Genomic DNA, 19498 nt, shown 5'->3' on the forward strand with positions numbered 1-19498 from the left:
CTCGGCTTGTCTCTGACCATTCTATCGTAGTTATACGTTAAGTCCGGCCATTCTAAGGACCGGTATACGTATCTGCTACTCTTTGTACTCTGCGTGTTGGATCCCTGACCCGATCCTGACACTGGGGCTGCGGCAACGAGACCCGCCTGGGGCTGCGGCAACGAGACCCGCCTGGGGCTGCGGCAACGAGACCCGCCTGGGGCTGCGGCAACGAGACCCGCCTGGGGCTGCGGCAACGAGACCCGCCTGGGGCTGCGGCAACGAGACCCGCCTGGGGCTGCGGCAACGAGACCCGCCTGGGGCTGCGGCAACGAGACCCGCCTGGGGCTGCGGCAACGAGACCCGCCTGGGGCTGCGGCAACGAGACCCGCCTGGGGCTGCGGCAACGAGACCCGCCTGGGGCTGCGGCAACGAGACCCGCCTGGGGCTGCGGCAACGAGACCCGCCTGGGGCTGCGGCAACGAGACCCGCCTGGGGCTGCGGCAACGAGACCCGCCTGGGGCTGCGGCAACGAGACCCGCCTGGGGCTGCGGCAACGAGACCCGCCTGGGGCTGCGGCAACGAGACCCGCCTGGGGCTGCGGCAACGAGACCCGCCTGGGGCTGCGGCAACGAGACCCGCCTGGGGCTGCGGCAACGAGACCCGCCTGGGGCTGCGGCAACGAGACCCGCCTGGGGCTGCGGCAACGAGACCCGCCTGGGGCTGCGGCAACGAGACCCGCCTGGGGCTGCGGCAACGAGACCCGCCTGGGGCTGCGGCAACGAGACCCGCCTGGGGCTGCGGCAACGAGACCCGCCTGGGGCTGCGGCAACGAGACCCGCCTGGGGCTGCGGCAACGAGACCCGCCTGGGGCTGCGGCAACGAGACCCGCCTGGGGCTGCGGCAACGAGACCCGCCTGGGGCTGCGGCAACGAGACCCGCCTGGGGCTGCGGCAACGAGACCCGCCTGGGGCTGCGGCAACGAGACCCGCCTGGGGCTGCGGGAACGAGACCCGCCTGGGGCTGCGGCAACGAGACCCGCCTGGGGCTGCGGCAACGAGACCCGCCTGGGGCTGCGGCAACGAGACCCGCCTGGGGCTGCGGCAACGAGACCCGCCTGGGGCTGCGGCAACGAGACCCGCCTGGGGCTGCGGCAACGAGACCCGCCTGGGGCTGCGGCAACGAGACCCGCCTGGGGCTGCGGCAACGAGACCCGCCTGGGGCTGCGGCAACGAGACCCGCCTGGGGCTGCGGCAACGAGACCCGCCTGGGGCTGCGGCAACGAGACCCGCCTGGGGCTGCGGCAACGAGACCCGCCTGGGGCTGCGGCAACGAGACCCGCCTGGGGCTGCGGCAACGAGACCCGCCTGGGGCTGCGGCAACGAGACCCGCCTGGGGCTGCGGCAACGAGACCCGCCTGGGGCTGCGGCAACGAGACCCGCCTGGGGCTGCGGCAACGAGACCCGCCTGGGGCTGCGGCAACGAGACCCGCCTGGGGCTGCGGCAACGAGACCCGCCTGGGGCTGCGGCAACGAGACCCGCCTGGGGCTGCGGCAACGAGACCCGCCTGGGGCTGCGGGAACGAGACCCGCCTGGGGCTGCGGGAACGAGACCCGCCTGGGGCTGGGGGAACGAGACCCGCCTGGGGCTGGGGGAACGAGACACGCGTGGGGCTGGGGGAACGAGACACGCGTGGGGCTGGGGGAACGAGACACGCGTGGGGCTGGGGGAACGAGACACGCGTGGGGCTGGGGGAACGAGACACGCGTGGGGCTGGGGGAACGAGACACGCGTGGGGCTGGGGGAACGAGACACGCGTGGGGCTGGGGGAACGAGACACGCGTGGGGCTGGGGGAACGAGACACGCGTGGGGCTGGGGGAACGAGACACGCGTGGGGCTGGGGGAACGAGACACGCGTGGGGCTGGGGGAACGAGACACGCGTGGGGCTGGGGGAACGAGACACGCGTGGGGCTGGGGGAACGAGACACGCGTGGGGCTGGGGGAACGAGACACGCGTGGGGCTGGGGGAACGAGACACGCGTGAGGCTGTGGGAACGAGACACTGGTGGGGCTGGGGGAACGAGACACGTGTGGGGCTGGGGGTATAAGACACATGGAGACACTGGGGAATGAGACACATGATTGGAGCTGCTGGGGGGCTAATGAGACACATGGGGGCTGGGGGAATGAGCCACATTAATGGAGGTGCTGGGGGGCCAATAAGACACATGGGGGCTGGGGGAATGAGACACATGAATGGAGGTGGTGGGGGGCCAATGAGACACTTGGGAGGCTGGGGGAATGAGACACATGAATGGAGGTACTGGAGGGAATAAGACACAATTAATAGTGTTTTGTATCATGCTTAGACATGTTTGCCTAACCTGTATATTATAATTAGGCTGTGTATGCAGTAGTATACCTCAGTACTCAAACTACTGTACTAGTGACATTTATACTTTTGATAGGACTCCTTTTTTTCTCTATTGTTTTCCACTATTATTCAAATAACAGAAATCAAGAGAACAAAATTAGTAGGTGAGAAGCAAAATCAATAAAAAAAAAAGGAGATTTTGTCAAACTTTCTTTTATTGAGGCATAGTGACAATTCCTCGATAAAAAAGATTGATGAATTTTTTTCTCACATATCAATTTTGCTCTCTTGATTTCTGTATTTTGTATAATTAATAAATCATATTAAAGGAACACTATAGTCACCTAAATTACTTTAGCTTATTTAAGCAGTTTTAGTGTATAGATCATTCCCCGCAATTTCACTGCTCAATTCACTGTCATTTAGGTGTTAAATCACTTTGTTTCTGTTTATGCAGCCCTAGCCACACCTCCCCTGGCTATGATTGACAGAGCCTGCATGAAAAAATAAAACTGGTTTCACTTTCAAACAGATGTAATTTACCTTAAATAATTGTATCTCAATCTCTAAATTGAACTTTAATCACATACAGGAGGCTCTTGCAGGGTCTAGCAAGCTATTAACATAGCAGGGGGATAAGAAAATCTTAATTAAACAGAACTTGCAATAAAGAAAGCCTAAATAGGGCTCTATTTACAGGAAGTGTTTATGGAAGGCTGTGCAAGTCACATGCAGGGAGGTGTGACTAGGGTTCATAAACAAAGGGATTTAACTCCTAAATGGCAGAGGATTGAGCAGTGAGGCTGCATGTTCTGTACACCAAAACTGCTTCATTAAGCTAAAAGTTGTTCAGGTGACTATAGTGTCCCTTTAATAAAAATTATAATTCAGATAAATAAAAAGGGAGATATAAGGTTTAAACTTTTATTGCACATTCTGTTTAATTTAGAATTTATTATCTCTTGCTTTGTTAGTAGCCAGTCAGACCTTGGAGGGGCCTTTTCTGTCTGATTAAAGTACAATTTACAGAGCAGGACTCCTAAATTGCAGAGAATTGGCTAGTGAGACTGCAAGGGCATGTAAACTGCTTCATTAGGCTAAAGTTGTTTTGATGCCTATAGTATCCCTTTAATTCGCTAAAATTCTGTGTTTAGTGAATATCCCTGTACGTGGATGAAGATGTAAAGGTTTCCTCTAACCCATTGTTTATTATATTTGCACAATGCTGTATTCAGTGACTGAGGGAATTTATCTAACATGTTACCTCAATGTTTTTATTCCACTCTGCGCCAAACCGTGAATCAGGGAAGTCAGGAGGCAGTGAAAGCTGGTTCTGAAACATCTCCAAGTACTGCGAGAAGCTAAAGGAGTTCAGTAAATGTATTTGCCGGTGCGAAAACCGAGATTTCACTCTCTTTTCAAGAAGCTCCATGACATCCTTTAAAATAAGCAGCACTTGGGTAACACATTTATTTTCACATTTGCCTTTACTTAGAATATATAAACTATACTAGGGAATAAAGGTACTGACACTGCTCATAGTACTTAAGGGGAAATAGCTGTATTTATAGGCCAATCCACCATTGTAACATGAGATAGTTCAATGGGCTACTGCTTTGTCAGAAGAATCTGTTCAACCCCTTAGGGGTCACAGGTTCAATTCACCAGTGACTCAGCCCTTTATCTCTTTGAGGTCAACAAAGTGAGTACCATTAAGTGGGGTAGAAGTAACATCCCCAGGATGCACTTGGAAACCAGAAAGAAACTGAATGTCTTTTTAAGGGAATCAACACAATAAAGGAGGAGACTATATTTAAAAGAAGAAAAACTACCACAACAAGAGGACATAATCTTAAATTAGAGGGGCAAAGGTTTAAAACTAATTTCAGGAAGTATTACTTTACTGAGAGAGTAGTGGATACATGGAATAGCCTTCCAGCTGAAGAGGTAGATGTTAACACAGTAAAGGAGTTTAAGCATGCGTGGGATAGGCATAAGGCTATTCTAGCTATAAGACAAGGTCAGGGACTAATGAAAGTATTTAGAAAATTAGGCAGACTAGATGGGCCGAATGGTTCTTATCTGCCGTCACATTCTATGTTTCTACTACACTCACTCCACCGTCCATAAGTTCTAAACAATTGTTTTGATCTCTCATAGCTTTCAAGTGTGGTTTTATAATAATGTGCAGAGAACTCACTGAAACAAACCAAGTAACCCATAAACCTATACACAGCACAAGTTAATGGGAATGTACAGCTGAAACAGTGGGAGGGTTTTCTATTTGAGATAAACATTGTTTAGCTCATATATTTAAAAATTGAGATGTCTGGAGGTCTGAGTCTCTCTGCATGACTCAGACAATAACTGCACACAGCGAGCTCCGTATGTTGCTTTCAAACAGTATAGATATTTACTGTTACTGGGGCGGCTGTCATACTTTGTATCTACATACTGTGTTACTGGAGTTACTTTTTCCTTAGGGGTTTGTGTCTATTTAATGCTTGTCACACAATGTAAAACTACTACTATTCAATCCATTTTGGACCATGTTTTTGCATTTAAATCCCTTTTGTGTAATTATAGATTTTGAAATGCTTTCAATAATACCGTTAATATAAATCCCCACTGCCTTTAAAAGGGGTAGTCATTATGGGCTGAAAAATCACTTACCAATCGGCATGTCAGACCAATGACAGCTACAGGAGTCTGCGCCGATTGCGCAATATCAAAAAGATTATAAAGCAGGGTCTGGTTTTTGTGATGAGCAAACAGGTCAAACTCATCTAATATAAACATCACCGGACAGCTACTTGTTCGGTCACCTAGAAAGAAAACAGTGCTAAATGTATATGTATAAAAGATGGTGCAACACAGTACGACATGATTCTAATTACTAATTTCTAATGCCCCTAACAAGCACTGCCCAATCTGTTGACTGGTAAGGGAGGGACCAGGGAACTTTAAAGGGCATTAAATGATAATCCATACATCTGCTAGCATTTCAGTAAGCACAAGTAGAGATGAAATGTAATGCGCCCCCCCCCCCCCCCCAAAAAAAATAAAACAAGTATTACAATTCTCAGACTACAGAAACTTTTTTTTCTGTGTTCTATGTACAGACATCGATCTGGGTAAACTTACTGGGTCTTCTGATTGTAGACAAGTATTCTCTAAATACATGACAGTTCAAAGGAGGAGGGAAACATGGAAACTACTTGAATTGCAAGATCTACTGATTAATCTTCTACCAGTGTTTGTGGTAGCTGTGATTAGACTTTTTAAGAAATAAAATTATAGGCGTCTGCAAAATGTTAGTGGGAAATGTGAAGACCAATTGAAGAATGAAAACTGTATTCTGTAAATATATAATACAATAGTTTGAGAATCTTATGTCACATCTCATTTACCTTTTTTTAAAGCTTCCAGTAGGAAAGAAAGGTTTTCTGCAAAGCTTCCCTGTAAAATAAAAGAAAAAGTTCTGCAAATGAATAGGCCTAAACATAAATTAATATTCAGCTCAGGATTCATAGTGGTTTTGGAAAGGACCCAAACGACATGGATGGCATTAGATGTGAAACCAGTTCCTCAATTGTGATTTTATATACTAACATCACTTCTGCAAAGCACTTTCAATGGAGCCTCCTCTGTGCCAAATTGATTCCCCTTATGCTGGGGTGAAAATAATTTTATTACAAACAACTGCCTGAGGTCTGGCTTTCCACCAACAGGAACCCTGAGTTACGAAACACGACCAGATAATTTCTATATATACAAATAAGTCATTTAGATCTATTTAGCATTATGCAAATAGGTTTTATGAAAACGATAAGAGAAACCTGTCCCGCATTTTTTAACAAATGATATATAATGCATTAAAAAGATTATATTGGGATTGCCGCTACCCTGAGAGGACAGAGTAAATTGAGGGATTGCAGCCTAGTCCTACTGGCGAGCTCAGAGGGCAGGAGAGGTGTCCGATCTCCTGGTCTGGTCTTCAAAATTCTGCTTGTGACTCGCCCCTTTTCCCCCCTCAACTTCGGTTTGGTGGGAGTTATGCCGTAGGCTCTTAAACTTACCTACTTTTACACTCTTCTACTAAGGTAATCTGGCTAGATGAGGCTAATTTAACTTGGCCTCCTCCCCAGCTACACTGCCCATGCCAGATTTCCCTGTGGGCTGGAAAGAACCATTCTACTTGGCATTTGACACTGTATGCGAGCGGCTTTGGCAGCATATGTCCAGACGTAGAGCCCAACTCCCCTAAATTGTCAATAAGTCGGATCCAGACAGTGTCTTTGCCCACAAACCCCGTCTGGGCTGGGAACCCAGACGGGGGTTCACCCTGTTCACAGTCCACAACACCTGAATAATCTCTACTATATGAGTCTCACGGAGGACTTTTACCCTGTCACCTGGCATGGAGGGGTCAGTGAGAGTTATGTACCAGCTCCTGTAACGGTGTGGGCCTGGAGGAGTGGAGTATGAGGGCACTATTAGGTCGAAACAAACAGCCCTCTCTGCAGCAGAAGCTTGCGAATTGCAATCCCTGACACCCCTTGGCAATTTGGCTGGCCCACAAAGAGCCTGTGGCAGGCTGTATAACACATAGTGTTGTTTATGTAAACTAATTACTTTTGTCTGATCTAGCCGTTAAACACACTTGTTCTCTCTATACTATTTAAACAATAATGAGGTAGTTGTGTAGCTATTTTGAAACGAAGTCATACTTAGATTTGTCCTGTTATATTTATCTTGAGCAAGGGAGCTTTTCTTATTAACTTCATTTCAAACCTTATTTTATATGTAATCTATTTACCTCAATAAAAAAATAATTTAAAAAAAAAAACACAACAAAAAACAGATACATTAAAAGTTCCATGCAGTTACCCTGTTTATTAATAGGTAGACACTGCTTCAACCAGAAAGAGATGCTCCAATCAGGAGTGACTCATTCTGGTATAAGAAGTCATTTTTTGCCCAAGCAGCCAAGGCTCTTATTGGTTTATAAAAAGCATGGCTCACTGTTTAGTGAACTAGATTACGTGCACTGATTGTCAGAAGTGTGTTCCGAACATGCATGGTTTTACAGCTCAGCTTTCTCTCCTAAAAAGATAACTGCCACATAAAAACAATGACAAATACTGTCAAATATTTGCACTTGACCTTCACCTGATAGGCTGCTCAGGTTCCAAACATCATGATTTGTAACTGGCGCAGAAAACAGAAAGTAGGAGATGCAGGAATAAGCAAAATACGTAAAAAGTCCCTATGCAATATAAAACACCAGTGGTTAAAAAGGGGGTAATTATACAAATAAGTTACAATATAAAATAGTAGAGGTTTAGAAGATTCCTCGGACTTTCTGAATATACATAGAGAAAAAAAAAAAACAACCTACAAAATAAAATCAGAAAGGACCACAAATGGTGCAGACCAAAAAACACCAGATAATAGCTAGTGTAAAAATGCACTCACAAGCATAAATTAAAGCAGGCAGAATATGAAAATATTGATAGAACTTCTTTCTTCCCAACTTCTGTGCTTGGTAGGAGAGAAGAAACAAAACACATAGTGCAGAACTGTATAACATGAAAAAGAACACTTTATTTCATACACTCACAAGATAATTAAAAAGTAAAAGCCCATCACAGTTTCTTTACTCAGGACCCAGAAATCTGTTGTGAAGGCAATCAGTAAAACACAGGGAAAAACGGTGTTCTTTCACCCTACGCGTTTCGTCTTTAAATAGACTTCCTCAGGGGTATTCAACGTGTGTCTGACAATTCCAGAGTTCCAGAAGGATTCACAATGAGGCATGACCCGCAAATGAGGATTATCGACATCAGGTGGACCAGCTCCATCACGATTGGCTGTGAGCAATTTGGAAGGAGCAAACCAGGCTTTTTAAACCCAGGACTTGGTAGGATTGTCAGACACGCGCGAATACCCCTGAGGAAGTCTATTTATAGACGAAACGCGTAGGGTGAAAGAACACCGTTTTTCCTGTGTTTTACTGATTGCCTTAACAACAGATTTCTGTGTCCTGGAGGTTGTATATAGAATTTCTCCTGAGAGTAAAGAAACTGTGATGGGCTTTTACTTTTTAATTATCTTGTGAGTGCATTAAATAAAGTGTTCTTTTTCATGTTATACAGTGTTGCACTATGTGTTTTGTTTCTTCTTTCCTAACAAGCACAGAAGTTGGGAAGTTGAAAAGAAACAAGTTCTACCGATATTTTCATATCCTGCCTGCTTTAATCTATGCTTGTGAGTGCATTTTTACACCAGCTATTATCTGATGGTTTTTGGTCTGCACCATTTGTGGTCCTTTCTGCTTTTATTTTGTGTTTTTCTCTATATAGAAAGTAGGAGATGGTTTAGGTTAGTTCCCTAATTCATATACTATAATGGTATCACTGCGGGTTGAATAAAAACATACTTACAAATACTCTTTCCCCAACCACATTTTCTAAATTGAGTTGCCTGGTAATTTCCTTCAGAGCAATCTTATCATTGGTTTGCAAGAGACCTAAAAAAAAAAAAAAAAAAAAATCACCATGAATATTATTGTACAATTAAAATGGACTATGATGGGCTACTACTGGGGAGAGAAAAAGAAGAATTGGTTACTACTACATGTAATATGGAGGGAAGGGGAAGAATTGATTACTACAACTATTGGCAATAAGGAGGTGAAAATGGGTACTACATCAAATACTGTCATGGGTGGGGAGGGGGAGAATGGCTATTTCTACGATTACTGGCATTGGCGTGAGGGAGAATGGCTACTACTACTGGGAATGGGAAGGAGGAGAAGGGGCCACTACAGTTAATAGCGGCAATGTGGATAGGAGGTCTGCTACTACAACTTGCAAGGAAGGGACAAGGCAGGGTGAATGTCTACTACAAATTGCAATGAAGAGACAAGGCAGGGTGAATGTCTACTACAACTTGCAATTATGAGACAAGGCAGGGTGAATGTGTACTACAATTTGCAATGATGAGACAAGGCGGGGTGAATGTTTTGGACAGACTTTTCCTTCTTTTCTTTATGTGCCCTCCCTCCCCTCCCAGTCCCATGTATATTTTGTGAATTAGTAAATATTTTTTTTCCCACGAGTGTCCATGAGTCCAGGTGTTATCTGCTATTTGAAATGAAGAGAGTGGGGAATTAGTGTCTACACACACAACCACTGAATTATCCAGCATGGTTAGAGGTATTTTCTCCCCTCTCCATTTTTGGGGATATGAGAATATTAATGTTTTAGCTTCTATATCTTTGAAACCGCTTTGTACATTTCAGAAGTATCAGCATTAAAATATAATAAGTAATTTGGATCCCTGACAAAAAAAAGTTCTAGCGGAAGTGTCACGTCTGTGGAACTGACATGTTTGTTCACTCACTTCTGTCAGTGCTATTGCAGTGTTTATCAGGGTAAACAAAGCAGTGGAGTTTAGTAAAAAAAAATGCATTTACCTCCACTGCACCTCCGCTTTGTGGAGAAACATGTGCGCTTGGGCAATCTTTCAGTAGTGCTGTACACGTGCATGTACAATGTATATGGCACTGCAGGGGCTACAATTATTTAGATGCTGTGCCAGGTGCACTTGACAGGGCATGTAAATAAAAACAGAATGATAAAAAACATTTACTAGTGAGATTTGTTATTTAAATAATAGCATAACCAATAACATTAGCAATTTAGCTATGCAAATATCTCACTAGTGACAGATTTGCTTTAAACGCCACTGTGATATGTGGATAAACACTAAAAACACATATAAATGATTACAATTAAATAATGGGGATTTATAACTTAATCAATCATCAACATAATGATGACAGATACAATGATAGAGAGAACTTACAATCTAGAATTATGTTGTTGTTAATATTTGCATAATTGTCTTTTTTTTTAATTCACGTTGGGTCAGACATGTTTAAACATACTTTCAGTTGCAGAGGCAGATCATTTGGGTGGGATCAAGTTTCTTTTTAAGAAGAAATTCTTTAAACCGTGTTATTCAACAAAGTGTGTATTGTTGGGAATTCAAAGTGAATTTAACATTGTAGACAAAAAAAGACAACATAAACATAGAGCGGGCTTGCAAAACTAAAAAAAAATGTCTATCTGGGCCTAAAATATAAAATTCATATTGCATTTGTGACAATTATTATTATTATTGCCATTTATATAGCGCCAACAGATTCCGTAGCGCTTTACAATATTTTGAGAGGGGGGGATGTAACAATAAATAAGACAATTACAAGAAAACTTACAGGAATAATAGGTTGAAGAGGACCCTGCTCAAATGAGCTTACAGTCTATAGGAGGTGGGGTATTAGAAACATTAGGATAGGAAATATCAAGTAGGAGTGAAGCAGAGCTGGAGGAGAGAGCAAAGCACTATCCCATAGGAGAGCAAGAGACAGGTATGTAAGGGAGAGATTACTCTGGGAGGCCATACGCTTTCCTGAAGAGATGGGTTTTAAGGCCCTTCTTAAATGATTGAAGACTAGGGGAGAGTCTGATGGCAGTAGGCAAGTTATTCCATAGGAGAGGAGCCGCCCTTTAGTGAATAGCTCTGGATTGTGTTTAGTCATCTGCAAATAAGTACTTGTACATTAACCTATTTTTGAGCCGACCCTGAACAAAACAACAAACTGTACCCACAAAGTAAACCCTTCAACTATCCAGTTGATTCTTCAATCTAGATCGTTTTGTAAACATACCATTAAGAAGGACTTGCAACGCATTCTCTTTTATTTGATTTATTTCCAGAACTTCTTGTAAGGCATCCTTTAACAGCTGAAAGACATGCCCATACAATGCATGAATTGGTATGTACAAGTCACTACCTGGTGAAGCAAAACAATACAAACGGCAAAAACAGACAAGACATATCACTGCGACAGAACACGTAATCTGATATTTCAAGAAGAATCTAAGACTTAAACCTTGCCTCCTCAAAACTCTCTCTAACTCAGATATTAAACGAACATAACATTTAAAGGGATACTATAGTCAACATATAAAAGCAAGAAAGACAGGTCCCCCAGCCTTCTTTCTTGCTTTTATATGAACTTGCCATAAAAAAAAAAAAAAAAAAAAATCTGAGTAAATTTTAATAATAAAACTTACCTCGGTTCCAGCACCGAGCTTCCCGCTAGGCCACGCCCCCTTTTTAGTCAAAATGACAAACTCGCAGGGCTCAATAGGACGCTTCTCCTTGAGAAGCGTCATCGTGATGTGATGCGCATGCGCAGTTTCGCGCTGCACCAATCACATTCTTCATAGAGTGGCATTGAATGCCGCCCTATGAAGAAACTCAGTGCTCAACCGCACATGTGATATATGATGTGAATGGGCTTCCTTAAGGCCACTCACCAGGACTCTGTTAAGTAATAAAGTAGATCTATCTATGCAACCTCCTGCAGAAGCAATAATAAAACCACACTAATAGAAATAATCTGAATAATAATGTAAAAAGGTTTGGATTGACTATACTGATTTACTGATTAAATAAAGAAAATTAATTACATTTGAATAATGTATGAAAATTTCACTGGTTTAACATTTGTAAAATTGTTCATTGAGTGATAGTATGCAAAAGGTGATACAAACAGCAGGTTGACTTAGTAAAACATAAAGAATTCATACCATGCTTTTTCCTGATCCCCGGGGACCAATAATCAGTGCAGAGTTACTCTCACCATGAATCACTGTTCTTTTCAGAAGCTCTACTAAGTGCCTGAAATTACAATAACAAAAGGATGAGCTTAGCTCGGAGTCTCAAAATAGCACAGAGAGCTGAAAAAAATCATCAATATAAAACAAAACAGTCATCTGAGAACAATCAGATGTTCAGTCTAGAGACAGGTAAAGGCAAATGACAACTGTCTGATGTACCCTTGGAATAAGAGAATATATTTACATAAGTGGGTGCACCTATGCTTGGATTTATAGACCTCTGATTTGAAGCTGTGATGATTTTAAGAGTAGGTTCTCTATAAAACAGATCCAGTCAGGTGTTCCGTCAATTCAATCAATCAGGAAATCCAGAAAAAAAATCTAGATAAACAGTCTGAGTGACATTCTAAGTGACTGCAACTGGAGGTGTCCCACAAATTATACAGAGGTTAAGAGGAACCACCGGCAGGCCTGGATAGTTTATTCAGGAGTGATCAGTATTGCTACCAATCTATATTACTTCCTCGAGTAGGAGAGTGGCTTTAACGTTTTAATCTAGCCATCATACTATGTCTGATTAGCAGCCACTGGAATAAAAAGTACCCGATTCCACCGTTACCCGAGTAAAAGTAATCTACCGTAAGTGGACACAAGGTTCCAACATGTATAAAACCTATCAAAAGAACATCTGCACATCTCTTCTTAGGATAAGAATACACATCATATTCAACTATTATACAGCACTGCAAAATTTGTTGGGGCTTTATAGAGAATAATAATATATTGCTTATCACCAAAACCCATGGATGTTCCATTCTTTTTTGCATGTACAGATAAATATACAAATAATTGCAGAACCTCAAGTTTTTGGGGGGGAAATAAGCAAATGACCTCATTTTCAGGATCTCCCTAACTACATAAAAATTGTTTACTTTGAGGGGGCGTGGCCTGGCAGCTCATGGACACGGACGTGTCCTCCTCTGAGGGTGAGCTTGATAACAGCAAATAGAAGAGAATACTCTGACCTACCTGCGATATAAAAACACCCCAAGCATTCTTAACCCACCATGTCTCAGCGGGCCCCGAAAAAAGGGAAATTGAGGCAATCAGAGCTGCAAATTTCCTCCCTAACACCGCCACGAAACCGCACGCAAGATGGCGCCGACGGCCCCAATTCACCCGTGGCCAATTCCGATCACAGTGATAACACTTCTATTTCAACAGGGAATACTACCCCAGCATCTGAAGACACTATGCAGAGAATGCTGCAAGACTTACAGCATACACTACAAGCTGAATTTGCTAAAATGGCGTGGGACGTCCGCGCAGACATAAAAGCAATAGGCGAACGCACTACTGTACTTGAAGATAAGGCTGAAGAGATCATTGAGGCCCACAATAACCTGACTGAGGTATTTGATGCTCTAGAATCACGCCTAACTCTCTTGGCTGCCAAAGTAGCTGATCATGAGGATCGGGATAGGAGGAATAATATACGCCTAGGGGGAATTGCTGAAAGCATTAGACCCTCAGAATTGCAGGATTACGCCGTAAGCCTGTTTAAAGCCCTATGCCCAGGCCTTACAGATGCTGACCTACGCCTTGACTGCATACACCGCCTACCAAGGCCCAGATTTCTCACGAATTGATAGATTTTTACTACACTCCTCTATGATACCTAAAGTCCAATCCACCTCTATAGGATTGATAACATGGTCCGACCATGCCCCTATCTCTATCACCTTAACTGCCCAATACCCCAATAAAGGGATAGGTTCATGGAGGCTAAATTAATCCTTATTACGCGACCCCACCATCATCGGACAAATCAAGACAGAGCTTACATCATATTTTCAAAGCAACACCACTGATTCTTCATCCATAGACATGATCTAGCAAGCTCATAAAGCAGTGCTTCGGGGCATATTCATTAAACACGCCAGCTATGCGAAAAAGAAGTGGCTACACACCTATAACACTCTGATTCAACAAATAGGAACACTTACACACACGAACAAGTTGAATCCGACAGCGAACCATTATGAACAAATAAAAACGTTGCAAGCCCGACTGCGGGAACTAGAATCGGACAAAACTGACTATATATTACAAAAATATAAACACAAATTTTTTGCCCAAGGGAACAAAGCAGGATCCCTTCTAGCGTCTAAACTAAAATCATGCATGGCAAACTCACGGATAGCATATATTTTATCCCCCACTAAAACTAAACTGATGCACCCACAAGAAATAGTGGAGGAATTTGCAAGGTCTTATAGTTCCCTGTATAACCTCAAGGATGATCCCATAACACCCACACCGTCCAAAGAACACATCGCACAATTTCTAGAAACAGTGACCCTCCCCACTTTGACACAAGAAGAAATGAACTCCATTACACAACCATTCACTGAAGACGAACTGAAACGCACAATAGCCAAACTACCCAATCACAAATCTCCAGGACCAGATGGCTTCACTAATCTTTACTATTAAACATTCTCTGACATATTGTCCCCTCACTTTACAAACCTCCTTAACCAATGTTTCACGAAAGGTATAATGCCTACATTGCAAGCCCACCTTGCCTAAACCTGGTAAACCAGACACGCTCTGCCAGAACTTCAGACCCATTTCCCTGTTAAACTGTGACACGAAAATCTATGCAAAAATTCTAGCAGACAGATTGAAACACATTTTAGCACGCATAGTCCATAATGATCAGTCAGGATTCGTGATAAATAGGCAAGGCTCAGACAACACTAGAAAAGTGTTAAATATACTAGCACACATGAAAACTCAAAATATGGAAGGCCTTCTCCTTGCGTTCGACGCAGAGAAGGCCTTTGATAGGCTAAACTGGTAATATATGGAACAGGTCCTCCTTAAATTCGGCTTCCCTGCAGTGTATCTAAAGGGAATTATGGCCTTGTACTCGAATCCTACTGCTAGGGTTACCAATGCAGGGTTCGTATCAAGCCCCTTCTCTATTACCAATGGCACACGCCAAGGTTGCCCGCTATCACCATTGCTCTTTGTTCTCTCTCTGGAGCCACTTGCATGTAGAATTTGAAACCTCCCAGATATCATGGGAATTAATATTAAATCCTCAGAATACACATTGTCAATGTTTGCCGATGATGTCCTGATCACTATGTCCCAACCTGAACACTTGCTACCACACCTAATCACCACCTTAGAAGAATATGGCACAGTGTCCTATTACAAACTGAACCAATCGAAAACCCAAGCACTACCAATACGCCTACCCTCCTTAATAGTGTCTACTTTGAAAAACAAATTTTCTTTTGACTGGAGGCACACACACCTCACCTATCTAGGTGTGAAAATCGCAGCTACATACCGTGGCATCACCACGCTAAATTTTTTTCCCCTACCACAGCTATGCAAACTCATTCTGCATAAGTGGAAAGATGTTATGTTGTCCTGGTTTGGTAAAATCAATGCTGTCAAAATGATGGTCCTCCCGAAACTGCTATATGTCTTCCGAATGCTGCCAATACCTCTATTACCCTCATTGGGCAAACACATACAAAACTTACTATCATCCTATATATGGGACAAAAATAAACCGAGGCTTCCACTAACTTTATTACAATCCCCAAGTAAGGAAGGAGGACTAGGCTTTCCTAATGTAATGAGATACCACAAAGCTGCAATCTTAGAAACGGCAGTTAAATTACATGCACCGACACTAACCTTACAGTGGGTAGACCTCGAAAGCCAATACGGAAGTGGAAGTTCTGTGGTGGATTATCTGTGGACACCCAAACACTTGAGGGACAGGGACCACGAACTCCTACCTCTAACCCACTACTCTATCCAAATCTGGGATCACCTCCACCACCCGCAGCAGAGGAGCAAAAAATGCTCACAATGGGCACCAATAACAGCGCTCCATTTGATCTCCCCATGGCTATCCCTAAATAGATGAAAAGAACTTGGAGCTAAACGCATCAAAGACATATGCTGTCAGGGGACAATAATACCCTTCCCACAACTACAAACTCTGTATGACCAAACCCCCTCCTTTATATTTCCATATCTCCAGCTAAAAAGCATAATTATAGAAAAGGTGACACGACCCACAAAGGGGACGCACTCTACTGACCTGGACTTGACCAAGCTCTATGAAAGATGCCACTCAACTCCGACCAAAAATAAAACCTTATCATTGGGGTATGCAGTACTAGGGAACCAGGCTACCATCAACGTTCTCCCACAGGGTACAATGGGAAAGAGAACTACCCCTGGCTTTCTCAGACAAACACTGGTTAGCCACCCTCATGGCCCTCAAGGGCATCACCACATGTTATTCACATATAAAAGCCCATAAAAAGCTTGTATATAGATGGTATCTCACTCCCAACAAATTGCACAGAATTTATCCTCTCACCTCAGATAGATGTTGGAGGTGTGGGATAGACAAGGGCACTATGACACACATCTGGTGGGAATGCCGAATAATCGCACCACTATGGGCAGAGACCCAAAATCTATGGACACTCCTGGGATTACCAAAATTACCACGGACACCTATGTTGGGTCTCTTTCTTTTGGTCCCTACCACTATATCACTCCCGGATAAAGACATATTGTTGATGTCAATATTAGCGACACGTAACCCTATACCGACGCATTGGAAAAACAGCACTTGCCCAACTCCCACAATGCTAGATCTTAAAATTAGACAATACCTCAAATATGAAAAGATCTCAGCCACTACGCAGAAACAGATTACTATCGCACATCACAATTGGTGCAGATGGTCCAACCTCAAACCATGACTACTTTCGAAGGAAACTGGTATATAAACAAAACGTGAGGTGAAACAGACAACTTATTTATCCCAATGTTAAGTTTGAGTTTACGATGCATTGTCGGATTGAAGCCCGACTATAAATTGAAACACAGAGGTCTTCATGAGGTAAAGGCGGCTGGCACGCACGCATGAAGAAATCAATCAATGTATGATACACATAACTTACTAATGTAGGCACAGTATGTCTTAATTAAGAGCCAAACACTGGAAATGTAATGCAATTGCTCAGTAAATGACTAGCGTATATACACAAATACAAGTAATCCTCATAGGGGAACACGACTAAGTTAATCCTATATCTGCACTAATATCTCTAGCAATAAGAACGGATACCTGTTGTATAATGTTAAGTAACTGAACTGAAATGTGACATGCCTTGATTGTTGTGAGACCCCCCATCCCTAACCCCTCCCTTCTTGCCTTTTGTATCCCAATCCCAAACAAAACTTTCAATAAAATACGAATTGAAAAAAAAAAATGGTTTACTTTATTTTCTTTGCATGCGTATTCTGTATATTTAAATGTTGATTCAAAATTACCATAACAAAACGGAATCCCTATAATATATGAAATTAAATTATATATTAAATAATTAAATATAGTCAGACTTAATAGATGTTACGAGACTATCTTCATCTTACTTGTGCTGTGATTTTACCCCAAATTTCCTTCCATGGTGACTTTGCTGCAGAAACCTTTGCCGTAGGATGGCATGGACCTATAAGAGTATATATAAGTCGTAGGACAAAGGGAAAACAGAAATAATTAACTCAAAAATCTCACAATATACATTTCTATCATACAGACCAGAGCTGAATACTTATGAAAAATATACTAGACTCCCCTGGGGCAGTCATGCAAATACAATCCCATCACATCAGATCACGGACCTTGTATTTTCCAATATTAAATGTGGAGTTACTGATTATTATATGCTAGCAAGGCGATGGCTCAGCAAAATACAAGAACACTCCAATATAAACAATGCAACAGCTTTATATTTGCAGAGAGAAGATATCAATAATTCATTTTTGCACCTTTTATATTACAGCGCCTAGATATTTTGTTGAACTTTATGCTGAAGAGGAGTCTTATCACTGCTTTCTGTCTAGATCATTATTATTTTCATTCAGTATGCAGAAATATAATTTCAGAGGCTTGCATTTGATGGGAAGCAGTTTCATGGAACAGTGAATATGGCTTATTAATAATGCTTTATGAAAATTAAATTTGTCTTGCTGTAAATTCTTTTTGCCATAAGTTGATGCAACAGTCCGCTCAAGAGTTAAATTCCTTGTTGATAAAAAAAAAAAAAAGGTTATCTTTTCTCGATTTTCACGCTAGGATAACTGAATACACTAACCCACCACAGAGCACCTACTTAGTAAAAACAAACAAAAAAAAAATCACTGCAATTTTCTATATATAAAAAAAACAACAACAAATAGACACATCACATTTAAAGAGGCAGTATAGACACCATAACCACCAGAGCCAGCTGTAGTCAAACTTGTGTTTTTTTAATGGCTTGGTACTTACCTGTGTCCCCCTGGCGTCTCTGGTCCAGCCTCCATTTCTAATATATCTGAAGTGGATGTTCTCATTTTACAATAGATATATCAGTTTGGCCCTATTTGGACAAAGCACCAACCCAATGAATTATGTCCAAAAACATGAATAACTAATGTAAATAAACGCAGAAGCAGTGATCTAAGAAGAGGTAACTGTGGCTTAACATGGTTTACTCTTGGAGGTCGGATGGGCACCATACTATGGTAGTGGTTACGGTGTCTAGAAAGCCCCTTTGGTTACTGCTAAAGACCTATGCAGCAGCCTATTCACCAAGTATTGCCTTTAGCACTTCCCTGACAATGGCTGGATGTAAAAATAACACTGCATTTATTAGTTATATTTATGAGAGAGAACCATTAAATCTTTGGAGATCTCTCTCTTTGAGAAAAGCCTTTACCAGTCATTCATACATCTACACAGCACCGGAGGTGAGTGTGTCCTGTGCATTTCAGGTTTCTCAAAGTGTACGTTAAGATCTTTATCTAACAACATGAAATATATAAACAAAATAAAAGGGAAGACAAATCTTAAAATTAAATATCTCCTGGTTTGTACATCACACCCTGCAAAAATCTCTGTAACTGGAATGGAGTAAGGGATATCATTAAACAAGAACGGATTTGTTTATAAACAATAGACTCTGAGATTCTCTCTAAAGCGGAGGAAAAGGTTTTGGCATGGGTGTGTTTTTGGATAAAGCTAAATATTCAGGGTTGTAATAACTAATATGCTGCATTTAACAATTTGTTGACCAACGGAGTCATTTGATTGCCAGTTTATAGTCTTTTTTTTTTTTTTGGATCAACAGCAGAAACAATAATGTATGAAGGGTTGAACTTGATGTTGACCGTTTCTCAACCTATGAAGTTATGTAACATGTTCAATAATAAAGTTTCTATTTAAAGTTCAATTCACGTACAATTCATTTTTAAGGGAGAACCTGAATTGTCTCAGTGTGCCAGAGTAGGAGCCAAGTTGATCCCATAAACATTAACTTACGCTATTTTAACCTATGATAAGGCTTTCTTGCTTA

General features: G+C 42.6%; 1 protein-coding gene across 2 annotated transcripts in view; it reads right to left on the minus strand.

The window, feature by feature from the left end:
• The window catches only part of ORC4 (origin recognition complex subunit 4), a 43699-nt gene that overhangs the window by 15191 nt on the left and 9010 nt on the right, over nt 1-19498 (minus strand). For both annotated transcript variants that reach the window (XM_063429402.1, XM_063429403.1), the window contains exons 3-9: nt 17535-17611; nt 12021-12111; nt 11093-11168; nt 8802-8887; nt 5766-5814; nt 5029-5180; nt 3620-3793 (exon numbers count right to left, since the gene is read on the minus strand). In XM_063429402.1, the coding sequence (XP_063285472.1) occupies nt 3620-3793; nt 5029-5180; nt 5766-5814; nt 8802-8887; nt 11093-11168; nt 12021-12111; nt 17535-17611 (705 nt within the window). The remainder of the gene's footprint in view (nt 1-3619; nt 3794-5028; nt 5181-5765; nt 5815-8801; nt 8888-11092; nt 11169-12020; nt 12112-17534; nt 17612-19498) is intronic.

This window comes from Pelobates fuscus, chromosome 8 (genome assembly GCF_036172605.1).
Source record: "Pelobates fuscus isolate aPelFus1 chromosome 8, aPelFus1.pri, whole genome shotgun sequence".
Classification (NCBI taxonomy): Eukaryota; Metazoa; Chordata; class Amphibia; order Anura; family Pelobatidae; genus Pelobates; species Pelobates fuscus.